The 14255-nt window shown below is 49.0% G+C and overlaps 1 protein-coding gene across 4 annotated transcripts in view; it reads left to right on the top strand.

The window, feature by feature from the left end:
* Positions 1-6983: 6983 nt before the first annotated feature.
* The window catches only part of Dlg3 (discs large MAGUK scaffold protein 3), a 54169-nt gene continuing 46897 nt past the window's right edge, over positions 6984-14255 (top strand). For 3 of the 4 annotated variants that reach the window (XM_046467056.2, XM_058586297.1, XM_058586296.1), the window contains exons 1-7: positions 6984-7679; positions 10997-11047; positions 11458-11582; positions 11799-11968; positions 12257-12393; positions 12720-12864; positions 13607-13766. In XM_046467056.2, the coding sequence (XP_046323012.1) occupies positions 7323-7679; positions 10997-11047; positions 11458-11582; positions 11799-11968; positions 12257-12393; positions 12720-12864; positions 13607-13766 (1145 nt within the window). In that variant the 5' untranslated portion in view covers positions 6984-7322. The remainder of the gene's footprint in view (positions 7680-10996; positions 11048-11457; positions 11583-11798; positions 11969-12256; positions 12394-12719; positions 12865-13606; positions 13767-14255) is intronic. The other variant, XM_058586295.1, reaches the window with a different exon arrangement.

Genomic DNA, 14255 nt, shown 5'->3' with positions numbered 1-14255 from the left:
GGGAGGAGTCAAAGGGAATGAGGCAAGACAAAATTGGGAGAAAAAATTGACCCTCTCTATTCACTTCAGGCTTCCCAATACTTAATTCCTCTATCAGAGAAGTTCAGAAGGTCCAGGCTCTCTGGGACTTTTTTTTTTTCCTGAACCACTTTTAGGATGTAGAAAGGAGTTTAGCACTCTTTATTAGCAAACTGCTGAGCTTATACGACACTTCAAGCTCCCTAGTTACCAGACTAATCTAGACTTGGCCATTAAGAAAGATAGTCGTTCATTCATTCATTCGTATATTCAACAATAATAATTAACACTAACCTACTATGAGGTATGTTAAGCGTTCTACATTTAATCTTCACAAAAATGCTATGATTATTTCCATTTCACAGATTTAAAGAACTGAGTCTCAGAGAAGTAATGCCCAAGGTCACACAACTGGTGACTGGGTTGGGTCTGACTGAACAACCACTGTGAGTCAAAATCTAAGAAGACAGAAAACACGACACTTCTCTCTTTTGTCTACTTAATGAACACCTAGTCCCAAACTAAAGATGTCAACCCCTTTTTGAAACTCTTCTTAAGTCCTTCCCCACCCAAGTAAAGTTGATAACTTGCTTTTCTGTGCACCCCTCTGAAATAGCACTTTTCATTGATATTACAATGATCTAATTCTGTATTTCTATTTCTCTAACTTTTAGCATGTTGGCAGCAGGGTTGTGTTCATCTCCACTTGGATGTCTAGTAGACATCTCAAATTCAACATGTCCAAATCTGATCTTTCCCCCCAAAATGACCACTCCTAAAGTCCTCATTACAATCAATAGCCATTTCACCTTCCCAGTTGCTCTGCAAAAAAAAAAAAAATCCTTGAAAGCAACCACATCTTGTGGTTTCAGCAAATCCTGCATCTGTCCCTTCAAAATATACCCAGAAACCAACCACTTCTCATCACCTCCAGTGTTGCCACCTGTTCCAAGCCACTATTACCTTTCAGTAAGATCACTTCAGTAGCGTCCTGACTAGTCTCACTGCCTCTACCCTTACACCTTGCAGCCTCTTGTCCGCAAAGAAACTGGACCAATCCAGATAAAACCAGATCAGAGCATGTCAGTTCTCTGCACAAAACCCTCATATGACTCCCTGTCTTGAAGAGTAAAGCCGAGGGTTGGGGCTGTGGATCAGAGGTAGAGTGCTCGCCTACCATGCGTGAGGCACTGGGTTTGTTCCCCAACACCACATAAAAAAATAAAATAAAGATATTTTAAAATGTAAAGCCAATACTCTTACAATGATCTTCAAGGCCCTATGTACCTTATTGAATTTCTGATCTTGTCTCCGGCTATTCTCACACTCTCTCACACTTACATCCACTGGGTCCTCACTTCTGTTCCTTGAATAGGCCAGGTACACTCTTACATAGGACTTTTGCACTGGCTGTTCCCTTGCTAGGTTTACTCTTCTGCATAGTACACTTCCTGACTGGCCACAAGTCTCTGCTCAAATGCCAACTTCTTGGTGAGGTTTATCCTCACTAACCTATTTAATATTCCCTCTATTCTAATTTCTAGGTTACAGTAAATACAGGGTATAAAGGAACAAGATAAATGACAACATGAAGGGGGAAAAACAGACAAATCCAGACTGTAGGATATTCTATAAAACAACTGACTTGTACTCTTCAAAAAATAAACATGCTTAATTAAAAAAAAAAAAAAGATCAGGGACTGGGTGTGTGGATGTGGTTCAGAACACTTCCCTGGCATGCATGAGTACTGGGTTCAATCCCTAGCACTAAAAAAAAAAAAAAAAAAAAAAAAAGGAAAAAAAGAAAAAAGATGGAGGACTTCCAGTTTTGGACCTGACTGAACTAAACATATTTCTCCCTATTCCTCACACCAATTATAGTTAAAACTTTAGACATTATATATAAAACAAACATAAGACTGTAAGGAGAAAAGGGCAGACTGACTAGGAAACTCAGTGACCAGAAACCATGGTGGTACATTCCCTGGGTTTTCCTGTTGCCTTGAATATCCCAGACTGAGTGCTGAAGAATCTAGCAGCTTGGAAAAGCCACTGTGAATAGATGAGTAGGGAGATGCTCCCTAATAAAAGCTTGCTTTCTCTGTCCAGAAGACCAGCTTAGCCAGATAGAAAATTCTTAGACAATAACCACTAAAATCAAACACCACAGAACCTGCAGCTCCACCCAAGCGAGGAAAAGTCAAGTAGAGAATCCAGACTTTGTCCCTGTCCAGACTTTCCCTCTCTCTCTACAGTGGAGTCAGAGAGGGCTGTGTAGAGAGCCCAGACTTCCATCCCCACAGGGTAATAAGACCTCTCTCCCTGTTGGGTGGTGTCAGAGTATCTGCGGAAGCCTAGTGAAGAGTCAGAACTTTCACAACAATGAAGCATTAATGAGGTCTCTGCCCTGATTCTTCCCCTGTCAATCTTTCTTCCACTTCCTACCCACAGTGTCAGTGGATACTGCCTGGAAAACTAAAGCGGCATTTCAACCTCTCTCAGCCAGGGAGACATCAGCGGAGGCCTAGTAGGGAGCTGGAATATCCCTCTCTGTGCATCAGTAAGAAGGAACCCCAACTGAGGCCAAGGGGTGGAGACTTGAACTTGAACCCTTACCTGGCAGCAAGTAGGCAGTAGCCTCTTCCTCTGATGGCATTGGTATCTAAAAAAGCCTACCAAAACCAAGGTTTAAATAAAATCCAGAGTCTCACAACAAAAATCCCCAAGATGCAATAAAAAAAAAAATCATTCATCATACCAAGAATCCTGAGACCCTCAACTTCAAGGAGAAATGATGAATAAACACCAGCACTGAGATGACAGAGAGGTTTTAATTATTTGACAAGATCAAAAGTAACCAACATTTCAAAATAACTGCTTCAATGAGCAATTACAAAGAAAGTTGAAATGAACAAAAAATAGAAAGTTTTGGCAAGGAAATAGGAGATATAATGAAGAATCAATTAGAAATTTTATAACAAGAAAACTATAACAACAAACTAAAAAACTTATAACATGTTCAAGGTCAGGCTGGGCAACTTAACCAGACTTGTCTCAAAATAAACAATGAAAAAGGGCTAGCATGCTTGAGGCCCTGGGTTTGATCCTTAGTACTGCAGGAGGAGGAGGTGGCAAAATGAGGCAGAAATCAAGACATTCTCAGACAAAGAAAAGCCAAGAGAATTTGTGCCAGCAGACTCACTCTAAAATAATGGCTAATGGAAGTTTTCAAAACATAATGATAAAAGAAGAAATCTTGGAATCTCAGGAAGGAAGAAAGAATAGAATGAGCACAAATATGGGCAATTACAATAGACTTTCCTTCTCTTCAGTCATCTATGTTTGATAACTGAAGCAATGAGTATAAGATTGTGGATCTCAATGGAGGAAATATTTAACATAATCTTATTAGAAATGGGAAAGAGCCGGGCACAGTGGCGCACTCTAAGCAGCTCAGCCAGTTTTGTTAAGGAAATAGGAGAAATAAAATACAAAATAGGGCTGGGGATGTGGCTCAGTGGTTGAATGCCCCTGAGTTCAATCCCCAGTACCCCCCCCCCCCCCGCAAAAGAAAAAAGAAAAGTAAAGAGAGGGAATAAAGGGACTTGAAAGGAGGTAAGGTTTCTATTCTTTCCTTACCTCAATTAAATGATGACACCACTAGGTCTCTGTGGTGACAAAATAGTTCTGTATTTCCATTGCAGTTGTTGTTACAAGACTCTCCATCTGTGACAAAGTGGCATAGAATTATATACACACTGTATCAATGTCAGCTTCCTGATTTGGATTTTGTACTGTAATTATGGAAGATGTAATAATTGGGGGAGGGCTGAGGTTGTGGCCCAGCAGTAGAGCGCTTACCTAGCAAGTGCGAGGCCCTGGGTTCGATCCTCAGCACCGCATAAAAATAAAATATTGTGTCCAACTACAACTAAAAATTAAATAAATAAATAATTGGGGGAAACTGGGTGAAGGGTACACAGGCCCTTTTTGTATTATCTCTGCATCTTCCTATAAATCTATAATTATTTCAAAATAAAAGTTGTTTTTATTTATTTTTGTTTATTTGTTTTGCTTTTGTGGTACTGGGGATTGAACCTAGAGCACTCTATGACTCAGCCACATTCACAACCCTTTTTATTTTTTATTTTGAGGCAGGGTCTCACTGAGGTGGTGAGGCTGTAGATGGACACAATACCTTTGTTTTATTTATTTTTATGTGATCAATTTATTTTATTGATCCTCTTGCCTCAGCCTCCCCAGTAACTGGGATTACAGATGTGTGTCACCATGACCAGCATAAAAGTTGTTTTAAAATTTTGGGTCTGTTCTAGGTTAAAAATGACTAAAGACATAAACATAATGTGAGAAATGAGGCAGAAATCAAGATATTTTCAGACAAAGGAAAGCTAAGGGAATTTGTTTTAGCAGACCCGCTATAAAATAATAGCTAATGGAAGTTTTCAAAACACTGGTTAATTCTGATTTTTTAAAATAAATATAAAAGGCAAATTTGGCAAACTTGGAGTACAAACTGCATATTAGATATTAGATGATGTGAGATTATGCTTAATTTTCTTAGGTATCATAAATATTGTGCCTATGTGGGAGAATGTCTTTATTACCAAGAGATACATGCTGGAGTACTTAGGAGATGAAGTGTAGTGAAACTTATATTCGAATGGATCAGGAAAAAAGCAAAGGATCCCTAGATAGAACAAACGAAACAATATATTACTATTTGTTGACTTGATGAGGAAGACATACAGTGATATTCACTGTGCTACTTTTTCAACATTTTTTAAAATATATTTTTAGTCATAGATGGACACAATATCTTTATTTTATTTATTTTTATGTGGTGCTGATTGGAACCCAGTGCCTCACACATGCTAGGCAAACACTCTACCACTGAGCCACAACCCCAGCCCTATTCTTTCACCTTTTTTGTATGTTGTTAAATTTTCCTTTTCAAAAAGTTGAAGGGGGCAGGCTTGGTGGCACATGCCTGAAACTCCTGAAACTCATGAGGTTCATGCAGAAATTCAAGGCCAGCCTCAGCAATTTAGCAAGGCTCTGAGCAACTTAGTGAGAACTTGTCTCAAAATAAAAATTAAAAAGGTCTGGGGATGTGGTTCAGTGGTAAAGCAACCCTGGGTTCAATAGCCAGTAATGTAAAAAAAAAACGTTGTAGGGGATATATGGAGGATACACATATGATAGAGCATACATAGTAAAATCTTTCTGGAAATCCAGGTGGTTGGTAAAATTCTTTTAATTTTTATGTTTATTTGTAAATTTTCATATTAAAATGTGGGGATGAATAGCTCAAAGAAAAAAAAGTCCCAATTTGGAGTCTTCCCCTAGCATTCCCAATCCATGGATCCATTTTACCCACATCCCCAGCACTAATTTGTATTTTATTTAGAGACAGGGTCCCACTGAGTTGCTTAGTGTCTGGCCATTGCTGAGGCTTGCTTTGAACTTGAGATCCTCCTGTCTCAGGCTCCTGGAGCTGCTGGGATTACAGGTGTGTTACACTGTGCCCAGCTCTACTTTTTCTTTTGTCTATGGCACTTATCACCACATGCATTATACCATTCACTTTTTTATTGTGTTTACTTTTGTCTGTGTCTCCTCATGAGAATGTAAACTCCCCAAGGGCAGGGATTTGTTTTGTTTGTTTTGTTCTGTTCTGTTTGCAAGTATATCTTCAAATCCTAGAATAGTGGCATGGATATTTGTTGAATTAAGGAGGAATCTCTGTAACCCTAGCATGTACATCAAGGTGTTGTCCAAAGTAGGTGACTCTATGAATGTTTGTTGAATTGAACTGAGACCTAGGCTTTGCAGCAGAACTTAGAATAGATCCATTATACTAGAATGGTTCAGAGCATGGCCCCTGGAGTCAGATGGCAAGGATTTACATCCTGATTCTGTTACTTTCAGCTCTGTTATCTAGCTTTATTAACATCTCTGGTCCTCAGTTTCTTGTCGGGAAAATCAAGGTAATAATGTTACTACCTTGGTAGGATTTTGGTTTGCACATAAAACACTTAATATTTCGTAAAGTCTCAATCATTGTAAGCTAAAGACAAAAGCAGAACAACAAGAGACAGTCTTCCTGCTTTCTTACCCTCCTCCCATCCCCCAACAGGCTGCATGAGCCATGAGAGGCAAAGGAGATGCCTTTGGATGGGTATTCTCAAGTTCTTCTCTGGACCCGGAGAATGACTTCTCTCACTTCAGGTCTCTTACCTTTTCTCCTATCCTGGACTCTTTCCTCTTAGAATCCAGAAGCTCCTTCCCCCATCATAACCATGGGAGAATGGAATGGAGGGACAGGAGTATGTGGACCAAGGACAAGTGCTTGGAGTTTTCTACTACTGCCTGTTCTAGGATTGAGTCCCTCAGTGGTGATGTAAGAAGGTCAAGTGTGAGGTACACAGTCATTTCGGGGCCTAGAGGATGAGAGAACAATAGTCCTGAGGAAGAGGTATTGACAGGAGAGCAGGCCTCATATGCTACCTTATATGCTTGTCCCCTGTAGGAAAGAGCACTTTTCTCACTCTGTTCCAACGTCCTTTCGGTCAGTTCTGCTCCCTCAAGTCTTTACTTCTGGTGGCCCCAGATCAGAGCAAGCCTGGGGACCCATTGAGCATCTTTGTGCAACTCCCTCTTGGAGGTGGGGTGGGGCGGAGTGGAAGGGGAACGGGCTAAAATTGGGGACATAGGGGGATGAGATCGCGCGCTCGAGCTTTCCTTTGGTCCAAGTCCTCTGCTCCTACACTAGGGGGACAGTACCCTAGAGATCCGAGGAGCTGGGGCTGAGCCTGGGGACGCTGCTGCCTCTGTTCCTTTAAGGAGCTGCTGTTTAGCATTCCTGCCGCTGCCGCTGCCTGACTCTGCGCCCTGATTGGCTGGAATCAACTGAGAAGGGAGCCAGGGAGAGATGCTCTTGACTCCACTCAGATCCATCCTGGGGACCAGAGCAGAAGCGGTCCTCATTGCACCCAGTCTCTGCTTGGGCTCCCGCTTCTTCTTTGCCGCTGGGCCTTGGCCCAGAAGCCAAGACGGGCGACACGGAGCCGCCAGTGCTGGAGGGGGAGCCATGGGTGCGGGGCAGCGTGGGGGCAGAGGCCCCCGGACGCCCTCCCGGCCCCAGGCCCCGCTCTGCCCGGGCGCCCCCGCGGGTGCCCCCCCCTTCCTGGTCCGAGCAGTGTGAGTGTGCCCGGGAGCCCGGCGGCGGCGGCGGAGTGGAAACTGGCGTGGGCTGGGGGGTCCGAGCTGCGGGGGGCAGTGCCATGCACAAGCACCAGCACTGCTGTAAGTGCCCCGAGTGCTATGAAGTGACCCGCCTGGCCGCCCTGCGGCGCCTCGAACCTCCTGGCTACGGGGATTGGCAGGTGCCCGACCCCTATGGGCCAGGTGGGGGTAATGGGGCCAGCTCCGGTTATGGGGGCTACAGCTCGCAGACCCTGCCCTCACAGGCAGGGGCCACCCCCACTCCTCGCACCAAGGCCAAGCTCATCCCCACCGGCCGGGATGTGGGGCCAGTGCCCCCTAAGCCAGTCCCAGGCAAGAGCACCCCCAAACTCAACGGCAGTGGCCCCAGCTGGTGGCCTGAGTGCACCTGTACCAACCGGGACTGGTATGAGCAGGTATGGACCAGCGGAGGTGGGGGGCGCTGGTGGGGCAATCCAGGAGGGCTGGAAAGTGGGTGCCTTAGAGGCCTGGGGTGCAGCAGGGATTGCTGGGGCTCCAAGCCTGTGGATCCCTGAGCCTTAGCATTGCAGCTGGGCAAAGAGAGGTGGTTGGGAACGTGCGGTTCCCTGTGTGTGTGTGTGTGTTCAGGGGGTCTCCATTTGGAGGGGATTGGGAGGAGCTGTGTGTGTCAAGGGGTGAAGGTATGGCGGAGGGGCACATTTTCCTGTGTGGGGGAATTGGGTTTGTCTCAGTGCGGGGGTTTGGCAGTGTCTCTGTGTCTGGCAGGGGGCGGGAGGTTCTGCGGGGGTTGTGTGTGTCTCCACAGGAGGGGAGGAGGGGGCACGGTACTCTGCGTAGGGGGGACATATGTGTGTGTGTATGTATGTTGGGGTATGTGGAGGAAGGCAATGGAGCGCCTGTGAGTCTTATGTAGAGAAGCCCATGTGCCCGGCTTGCTGAGCTTCATCCCTCGATGCCATGAGTCCTCTCAGTCCCAGTCCCTTTGTGTGTGAATGTGCACATGGACGTGTGGGGATGTCTCTCTGAATGTGGAGGTGTCTCTATAGATGAGGCTGCAGGGATAACTGGGTTTGCCCATGTGTGTGTGGTTACATGTATATGTGTGTGAGCATGTGGCTGCCAGAGTGTGTACCCGTGTGTGTGTGTGTGTGTGTGTGTGTGTGTGTTGTCCCTGGTGAGCAGCGCTTGACAGGCAAGGGAGGGGAGGGGGAGGAGGCGAGAGACACGTCCCAAGCAAGGCTGAGAGGCTGCTGAGAAGGACAGACTCTTTTGTCCAAGCAGCTCTGAAGTGTGTGTGCTGGGGGTTGGGGGGGGGTGAAGCAAGCTTTCTCGCTCCAGAGCAGGCATGGTGCCTGGAGCCAAGCAAGGGGCAGCTGCCCTGGTGCAGGGTCTGGCCCCAGTAGGGCATGTTCCCCTTGGGCAGCTCCAGATGTGGGAGAACTTAGCCCCCCAGTCCTGACTTGGCACAGCTTGGGAGCCTCTGGGTGCTGGGCACAACTCCGGCTTCCACTCCCAGACTAAACTGCCAGCTTAGAAAATGGAAGGAGCATCTGTGGGAGAAGCAGCAAAATGGAGGCTGGGCCGGCAGAGCCAGGTCCCTGGCATGCATGGCGGAAGGCCTGTCTGGCTATTCGGCTCTGCAGCCCCTAGGGTGGGGAGAGAGGAGGAGGAGGCTTTGCTGTTGAGGGCAGGAGCTGACTGCCCCAAGCTGGTGACCCGTTATGGCTGCCTCTGTCTTCCTCTGGGGATAGGATGTGCTCTCGCTCAGAAGCAAAGGTGGGGACTTCCTGGAGAGAGGAATCCTCAGTTCTGGCCTTCTGTCTGTCCATACTTACTGTTTCCTGCATCCCTTGCCTCAGTCCCTTGACTTGGCTCCTTGCCCTCTCCAGCAAGTACCCTTCTTTCCTTTGCCCCTCTGTCCTTTGGCCCTTCCATTGCAAACACTTTCTTATACTTGTCCTGCCCAGCTGAAGACAGGTACCAATCCCAGGGCTATACCAGTTGGCTAAGATGTCTTTCCTGGAGCTGATCCCTGCATGACTCCTAGGCCCTGGAAGCAAGGTCCCTGAGTGAGGGTGGAGTGGGGACTAGAGGGTAGACCAATGGGAAGTGGAAGTCTCTGGGTACCACTTGAACTGGGTTTGAGGCATGGCTTGTCACATGTGGGCACACATGGTACACCAGATGCATACAAGAAACAAATGGGTGTCCTTTTGCTTGTGTTTCTGTTGCATGGTACTTCAGGCAGCTGTGTTGGTTCTGGGTCTCTGAAGATACCATCCATTCTTCCTCCTGGGATCAGGAACCAGGGTGAAGCTGTAGCTGGAGACCTCTAATCTCCTTCCAGGGCTGCAGGGCATGAAGTCTTGGGAGCCACATCCCCAATCGGGGGAGGCATGACTAGCCTCTCTCTCTCTCCCCCCTGTCTGCTTGAAACTAAAGCTGCAGGGGGTGGAGGTAGGAAGGGGAAGCACAGCAGGGTGCTCAAAGGAGCCCCCACTCTGGGTTTCTAGCTCTCTTCTGGAGTGGAGGCTAGGGATTAGGAAAGGGACAACAGAGCCAACAAAAGATGGGGGAGGTGCCAGATTGCCTGGGGAGAGAGGCAAGAGAACTTCTCCATTCTTGCAGATGAGATTGGGAACCAGGGAGCAGGTGCTACTTGTTTGTCCAGAATCAGATTTCCACTTGAAAAGTGGCCACATATATGTCCTGTGTGGGAGGCCATCTCTGTGGGTTGGTCAAATCAACCCTGCATTTCTGACCCCTTCCATTGCCTCTCCATGGCTATTGTGTTTTGAAGACCACAGAATTCTGCTGGTAATCAGTCTGTGGGTCACCATGCTATCCCTCACCTCATGAAGAACAGTGTCTACTCTGTTCCTGTCCTGCCCTGGCTTTGCCTCTGAATCCTGACTAGATCCCACCCTGGCCATTTCTGCTGGAACATACAAAGAATCAACAGTCCCTTGGTAGAAAATGGATTAGGACTTTGACTTTTGTCCAGTCCTGGGGAATTGTGTTGTTGGAGCCCCTGAAGATGTTGTAGAGTAAGGGTTCGTAAGGTACTCTGAAGGGGACAACTTTCCTTTTTTCCCCTGAGTTCTCCTGGAGAAAGGGGATGATGGCCTTGACAGCTTGCTTTAATCCAAAGAGCACCTGGATATCCAGGTTCTAGGACCTGCTCTGCCACTAACTCCCATTGTGCCCTTAGGCACATTCCACATCCTCTCTTGGATGTCACCATCTGTCACATGAGGGGGTTAGATAAGATGGTGTCTGCTTTCTGACATGGTAGGACTCTATGGTCCACAAGTCAGGGGGAGCTATGTTCAGAAGGGGAGGGATTCTCTGGCCAGACCTCTGGGTACCCCCTATGGAGCAGGGTGTGGTGCAGTTTGCCCCCCATGCTCCATTTCTGCCACCCCCCTTAGGCCAGTCCTGCACCCCTCCTAGTGAACCCTGAGGCCCTGGAGCCCAGCCTCTTGGTGAGTGCACCACTGACTGGCTCAGTCCCAGACAATTGATCTGAGCTAAGTAAGCAGCTGGGTTTGGCCTGATATGGTTGGATGTAAGGGGAGGGGAGTGGCCCCCTTGGGGTCAGCCTGTCCCCATCTGTGGCCTAGAGGTGACCTGGGATATATGTGGGCCCTCTACTCTGTGGGAGTGGGGGAGGGGAGGAGGCAGGTTGACCAAAGGGCAGATGACTGGGAGGGCAAGAGGCACTGAGCCAGCTGCCTGTGTCTTCCCCTAGGTGAATGGCAGTGATGGCATGTTCAAATATGAGGAGATAGTACTCGAACGGGTGAGTCTGCCTGTGGGGAGAGGATGGAAGGGGAGGAGAGGGCTGAAGTCAAAAGAGGGGAGGGCCTTGAACACCAGTTTCAACACTCATGAGGAACCTGCACTGAGAGGACAGGGAAACAGCAGCCTTCAGAGCCACTTCACTGCATCAATCAATCAACTCCCTAACAAATATTAATTGACCTTGCTCGCTGAGGCCTGGGGAATTGGGGAGGGGATGGGTTTGCTGAGGCCTCCCTGCCAGGATGGTCAGCACAGGCTGGGAGCCTGCTGAGTTTCTGACAAATGTCCACCAGCCTACCAGGGGGCCTGGAAATTTTTCTCTGGGTCTAGAGGGGGGGGGGTGCTGCCTAGAACCTTCCTTTGTGCCCTCACAGTGAATAGAATGTGCCCTTCCACCCCCTTCTGCAGGGCAACTCTGGCCTGGGCTTCAGTATTGCAGGTGGCATCGACAACCCCCATGTCCCTGATGACCCTGGAATCTTTATTACCAAGATCATCCCTGGTGGAGCAGCTGCCATGGATGGAAGACTAGGGTGAGAGATACTGGAAGCAGAATTGTGGGTGTCAGGGGTGGGATGGAGAGGAAGGGAGGAGGGCCAGTCTGGCAGGATGACCCTTCCATTAGATCTGATACGGGGAGAGGGAGAGGATGGAGGAGGAGGAAGAGGAGGGGGCAGGAGGGGAAGGATGTGGGAGAGGGGGTGGAGGGCCTGTGGCACAGTGTCATGCCTCTCGGGCTTCCCCCGCAGGGTGAATGACTGTGTTCTGCGGGTGAATGAGGTGGACGTGTCGGAGGTGGTGCACAGCCGGGCCGTGGAGGCGTTGAAGGAGGCAGGTCCTGTGGTGCGGTTGGTGGTGCGGAGGCGACAGCCCCCACCCGAGACCATCATGGAGGTCAACTTGCTCAAAGGGCCCAAAGGTGCGGCCCTCTGGGTTCCTGTGCTCTAGCCAGAGCCCCTGGCCCCAGGTCTTGACTGTCCCCATGGGGAATGGAAGGGAATGGCTTTACTCCTTGTGTGACTCCTCCAGTTCCAGCTCATAGCTTTCTTTCTTGACCTCAGGTCTCACCCTTACTGACCTTGGGATGGCAGCCTAGTGTTTGGGATTCCTGGGGGGTGCTCCTGAGGGGCCAGTGGGTTGGCTGGAGGAAGGGAATTGGCTTTAGGATTGACCAAACACTCTAACCTGCTCTGTGACCCTCTCCCAGGCCTGGGTTTCAGCATTGCTGGGGGCATTGGCAACCAGCACATCCCGGGAGACAACAGCATCTACATCACCAAGATCATTGAGGGGGGAGCTGCTCAGAAGGATGGACGCCTACAGATTGGGGACCGGCTGCTGGCGGTGAGACAGGCTTCATGGGGATGCCCAAATGGTAGGGTGGGGAGGAGGAGCTCTAGCACCCTGTCATTCCACCTAAACCTCACTGGGGATGAGGCATCTTGGGGTATTTCAAGAATATCTTCTCATACCAAGTCCCTAGTTCTCTCTGTGGCAGGGGCTCCCTCACCTGCTCTTTCCCTTCCTCCTGCTTGTCTTGTGTCCTCACAGCACTATACTTGGACCTCTGTTAGCACACCATTGAATTTCATTGCAAGGGCACCCCTCTGGAGCCCAGAGAGAGGCCTTCCTTTCTCCCAATTCCCAGGCTGAGGCTTCTCCCTTTCTAGGTGAACAACACCAATCTACAGGATGTGAGGCACGAGGAAGCTGTGGCCTCACTGAAGAATACATCTGATATGGTCTATCTGAAAGTGGCCAAGCCAGGCAGTCTCCACCTCAACGACATGTACGCTCCCCCTGACTACGCCAGCAGTACGTACTCTCTGGCTCCTGTCCCTGGCCTCAGGCTGTGCTCCTGGGTTTGGGGAGGGGAAGTTGTTTGTGTCCCTTGTGAAGAGAAGAAGTGGGGGGGCTGGGATTGTGGCTCAGTGGTAGAATGCTCTCCTAGCATGTGTGAGGCCCTGGGTTTGGTCCTCAGCACCACATTAAAAGTAAACAAATAAAATAAAGATATTGTGTCCAATGACAACTAAAAAAATATTTTTTTAAAAAAAGAGGCAGTGCAGGAGATAGTGCTCAGAACTGAGTCCAGATCCCAGCTCTATCCCTTGGAGCTGAGTGCCCTTGGACAAGTCCTTTTCACCTGTCTTTACTTTCCTCTTTGGCAAAAAGCTAATGATATATGTGCTGCCTTCCTCATAGGACTGGTGCAAGGATCAAATGAGATCATGGAGGAGAAAACCCTTGGAAAACTGTATTAGGCTTCAGAGATGTGAGGGATTATTATTAGTTACACCTCTAGTCAGGTCTTTCTTTGTAGACTGCCTTGACTTCAGCTTTTTCTAAGAGTCACAGGAGTGAGCCCAGGATTTAGAAAGGGACTGCGGAGGAGGAACCCTAGGGGGTGGATGGCCAAGGGACGGGGGTGCCTGAGGAATCAGCATCTCTTCCTAGAGACCTGAGAAGGGGTGTGAGGGAAATTCCTTGGAAGGGGGTTGGGGTAGGTACCTGCCTGGAACAACCCTGAACTTTTCTCTCCCTTTCTTGACCCCAGCTTTTACCGCCTTGGCTGACAACCACATAAGCCATAATTCCAGCCTGGGTTATCTCGGGGCTGTGGAGAGCAAGGTCAGCTACCCGGCTCCTCCTCAGGTCCCCCCCACTCGCTACTCTCCTATCCCCAGGCACATGCTGGCCGAGGAGGACTTCACCAGGTAAGACCCTCGCCCCATTCATCTGGCCCATGGAGGGGGGAGGAGAGGAATCATTTCTGGCCTGCGACAGGCCTCTTGCAAAGAAGAGTATCCGGCCCTCATTGCCCCTAGCTGTGACGTCTTGGCAGGGGGCCTCTCTCTGACCTAGAGAGGAACAGAGGTGGCTGCAAAGACAAGTTCTACCATCAGGGGGAGCGCCGACCTAGTGGCCCCGATCCGAAAGTGCAGATAAAGGATAGGGTGGAGCGTTTAGGGGCTGAGGAGGTGGGGGCTGTGGGTTTTCCTGCCTTGAGATAGTTTGCACCCCCGCCCCCCTGTGCTCCAGCCACTCACTCCAAATTATTGAAGAAAGCAGTTCAGCCAGTGGGGTTGGCGGGATTCTGAGAGGCCAGCAGGCCCGGTGGCCTCACGGGGAACGGCCCCGCCCCACCGTGGCGGCGGCGGCTGAACCCCGCCGTGGAACTGGTCCGGCCAGCCGGGATTCCGGGG

The sequence above is a fragment of the Marmota monax genome, unplaced genomic scaffold (assembly GCF_021218885.2).
Source record: "Marmota monax isolate L192 unplaced genomic scaffold, Marmota_monax_Labrador192_F-V1.1 WCK01_AAM20220418_F8-fsc00284, whole genome shotgun sequence".
Classification (NCBI taxonomy): Eukaryota; Metazoa; Chordata; class Mammalia; order Rodentia; family Sciuridae; genus Marmota; species Marmota monax.
The sequence above is the reverse complement of the archived record's forward strand: the minus strand, read 5'-3'. Positions and strand labels throughout refer to the sequence as shown.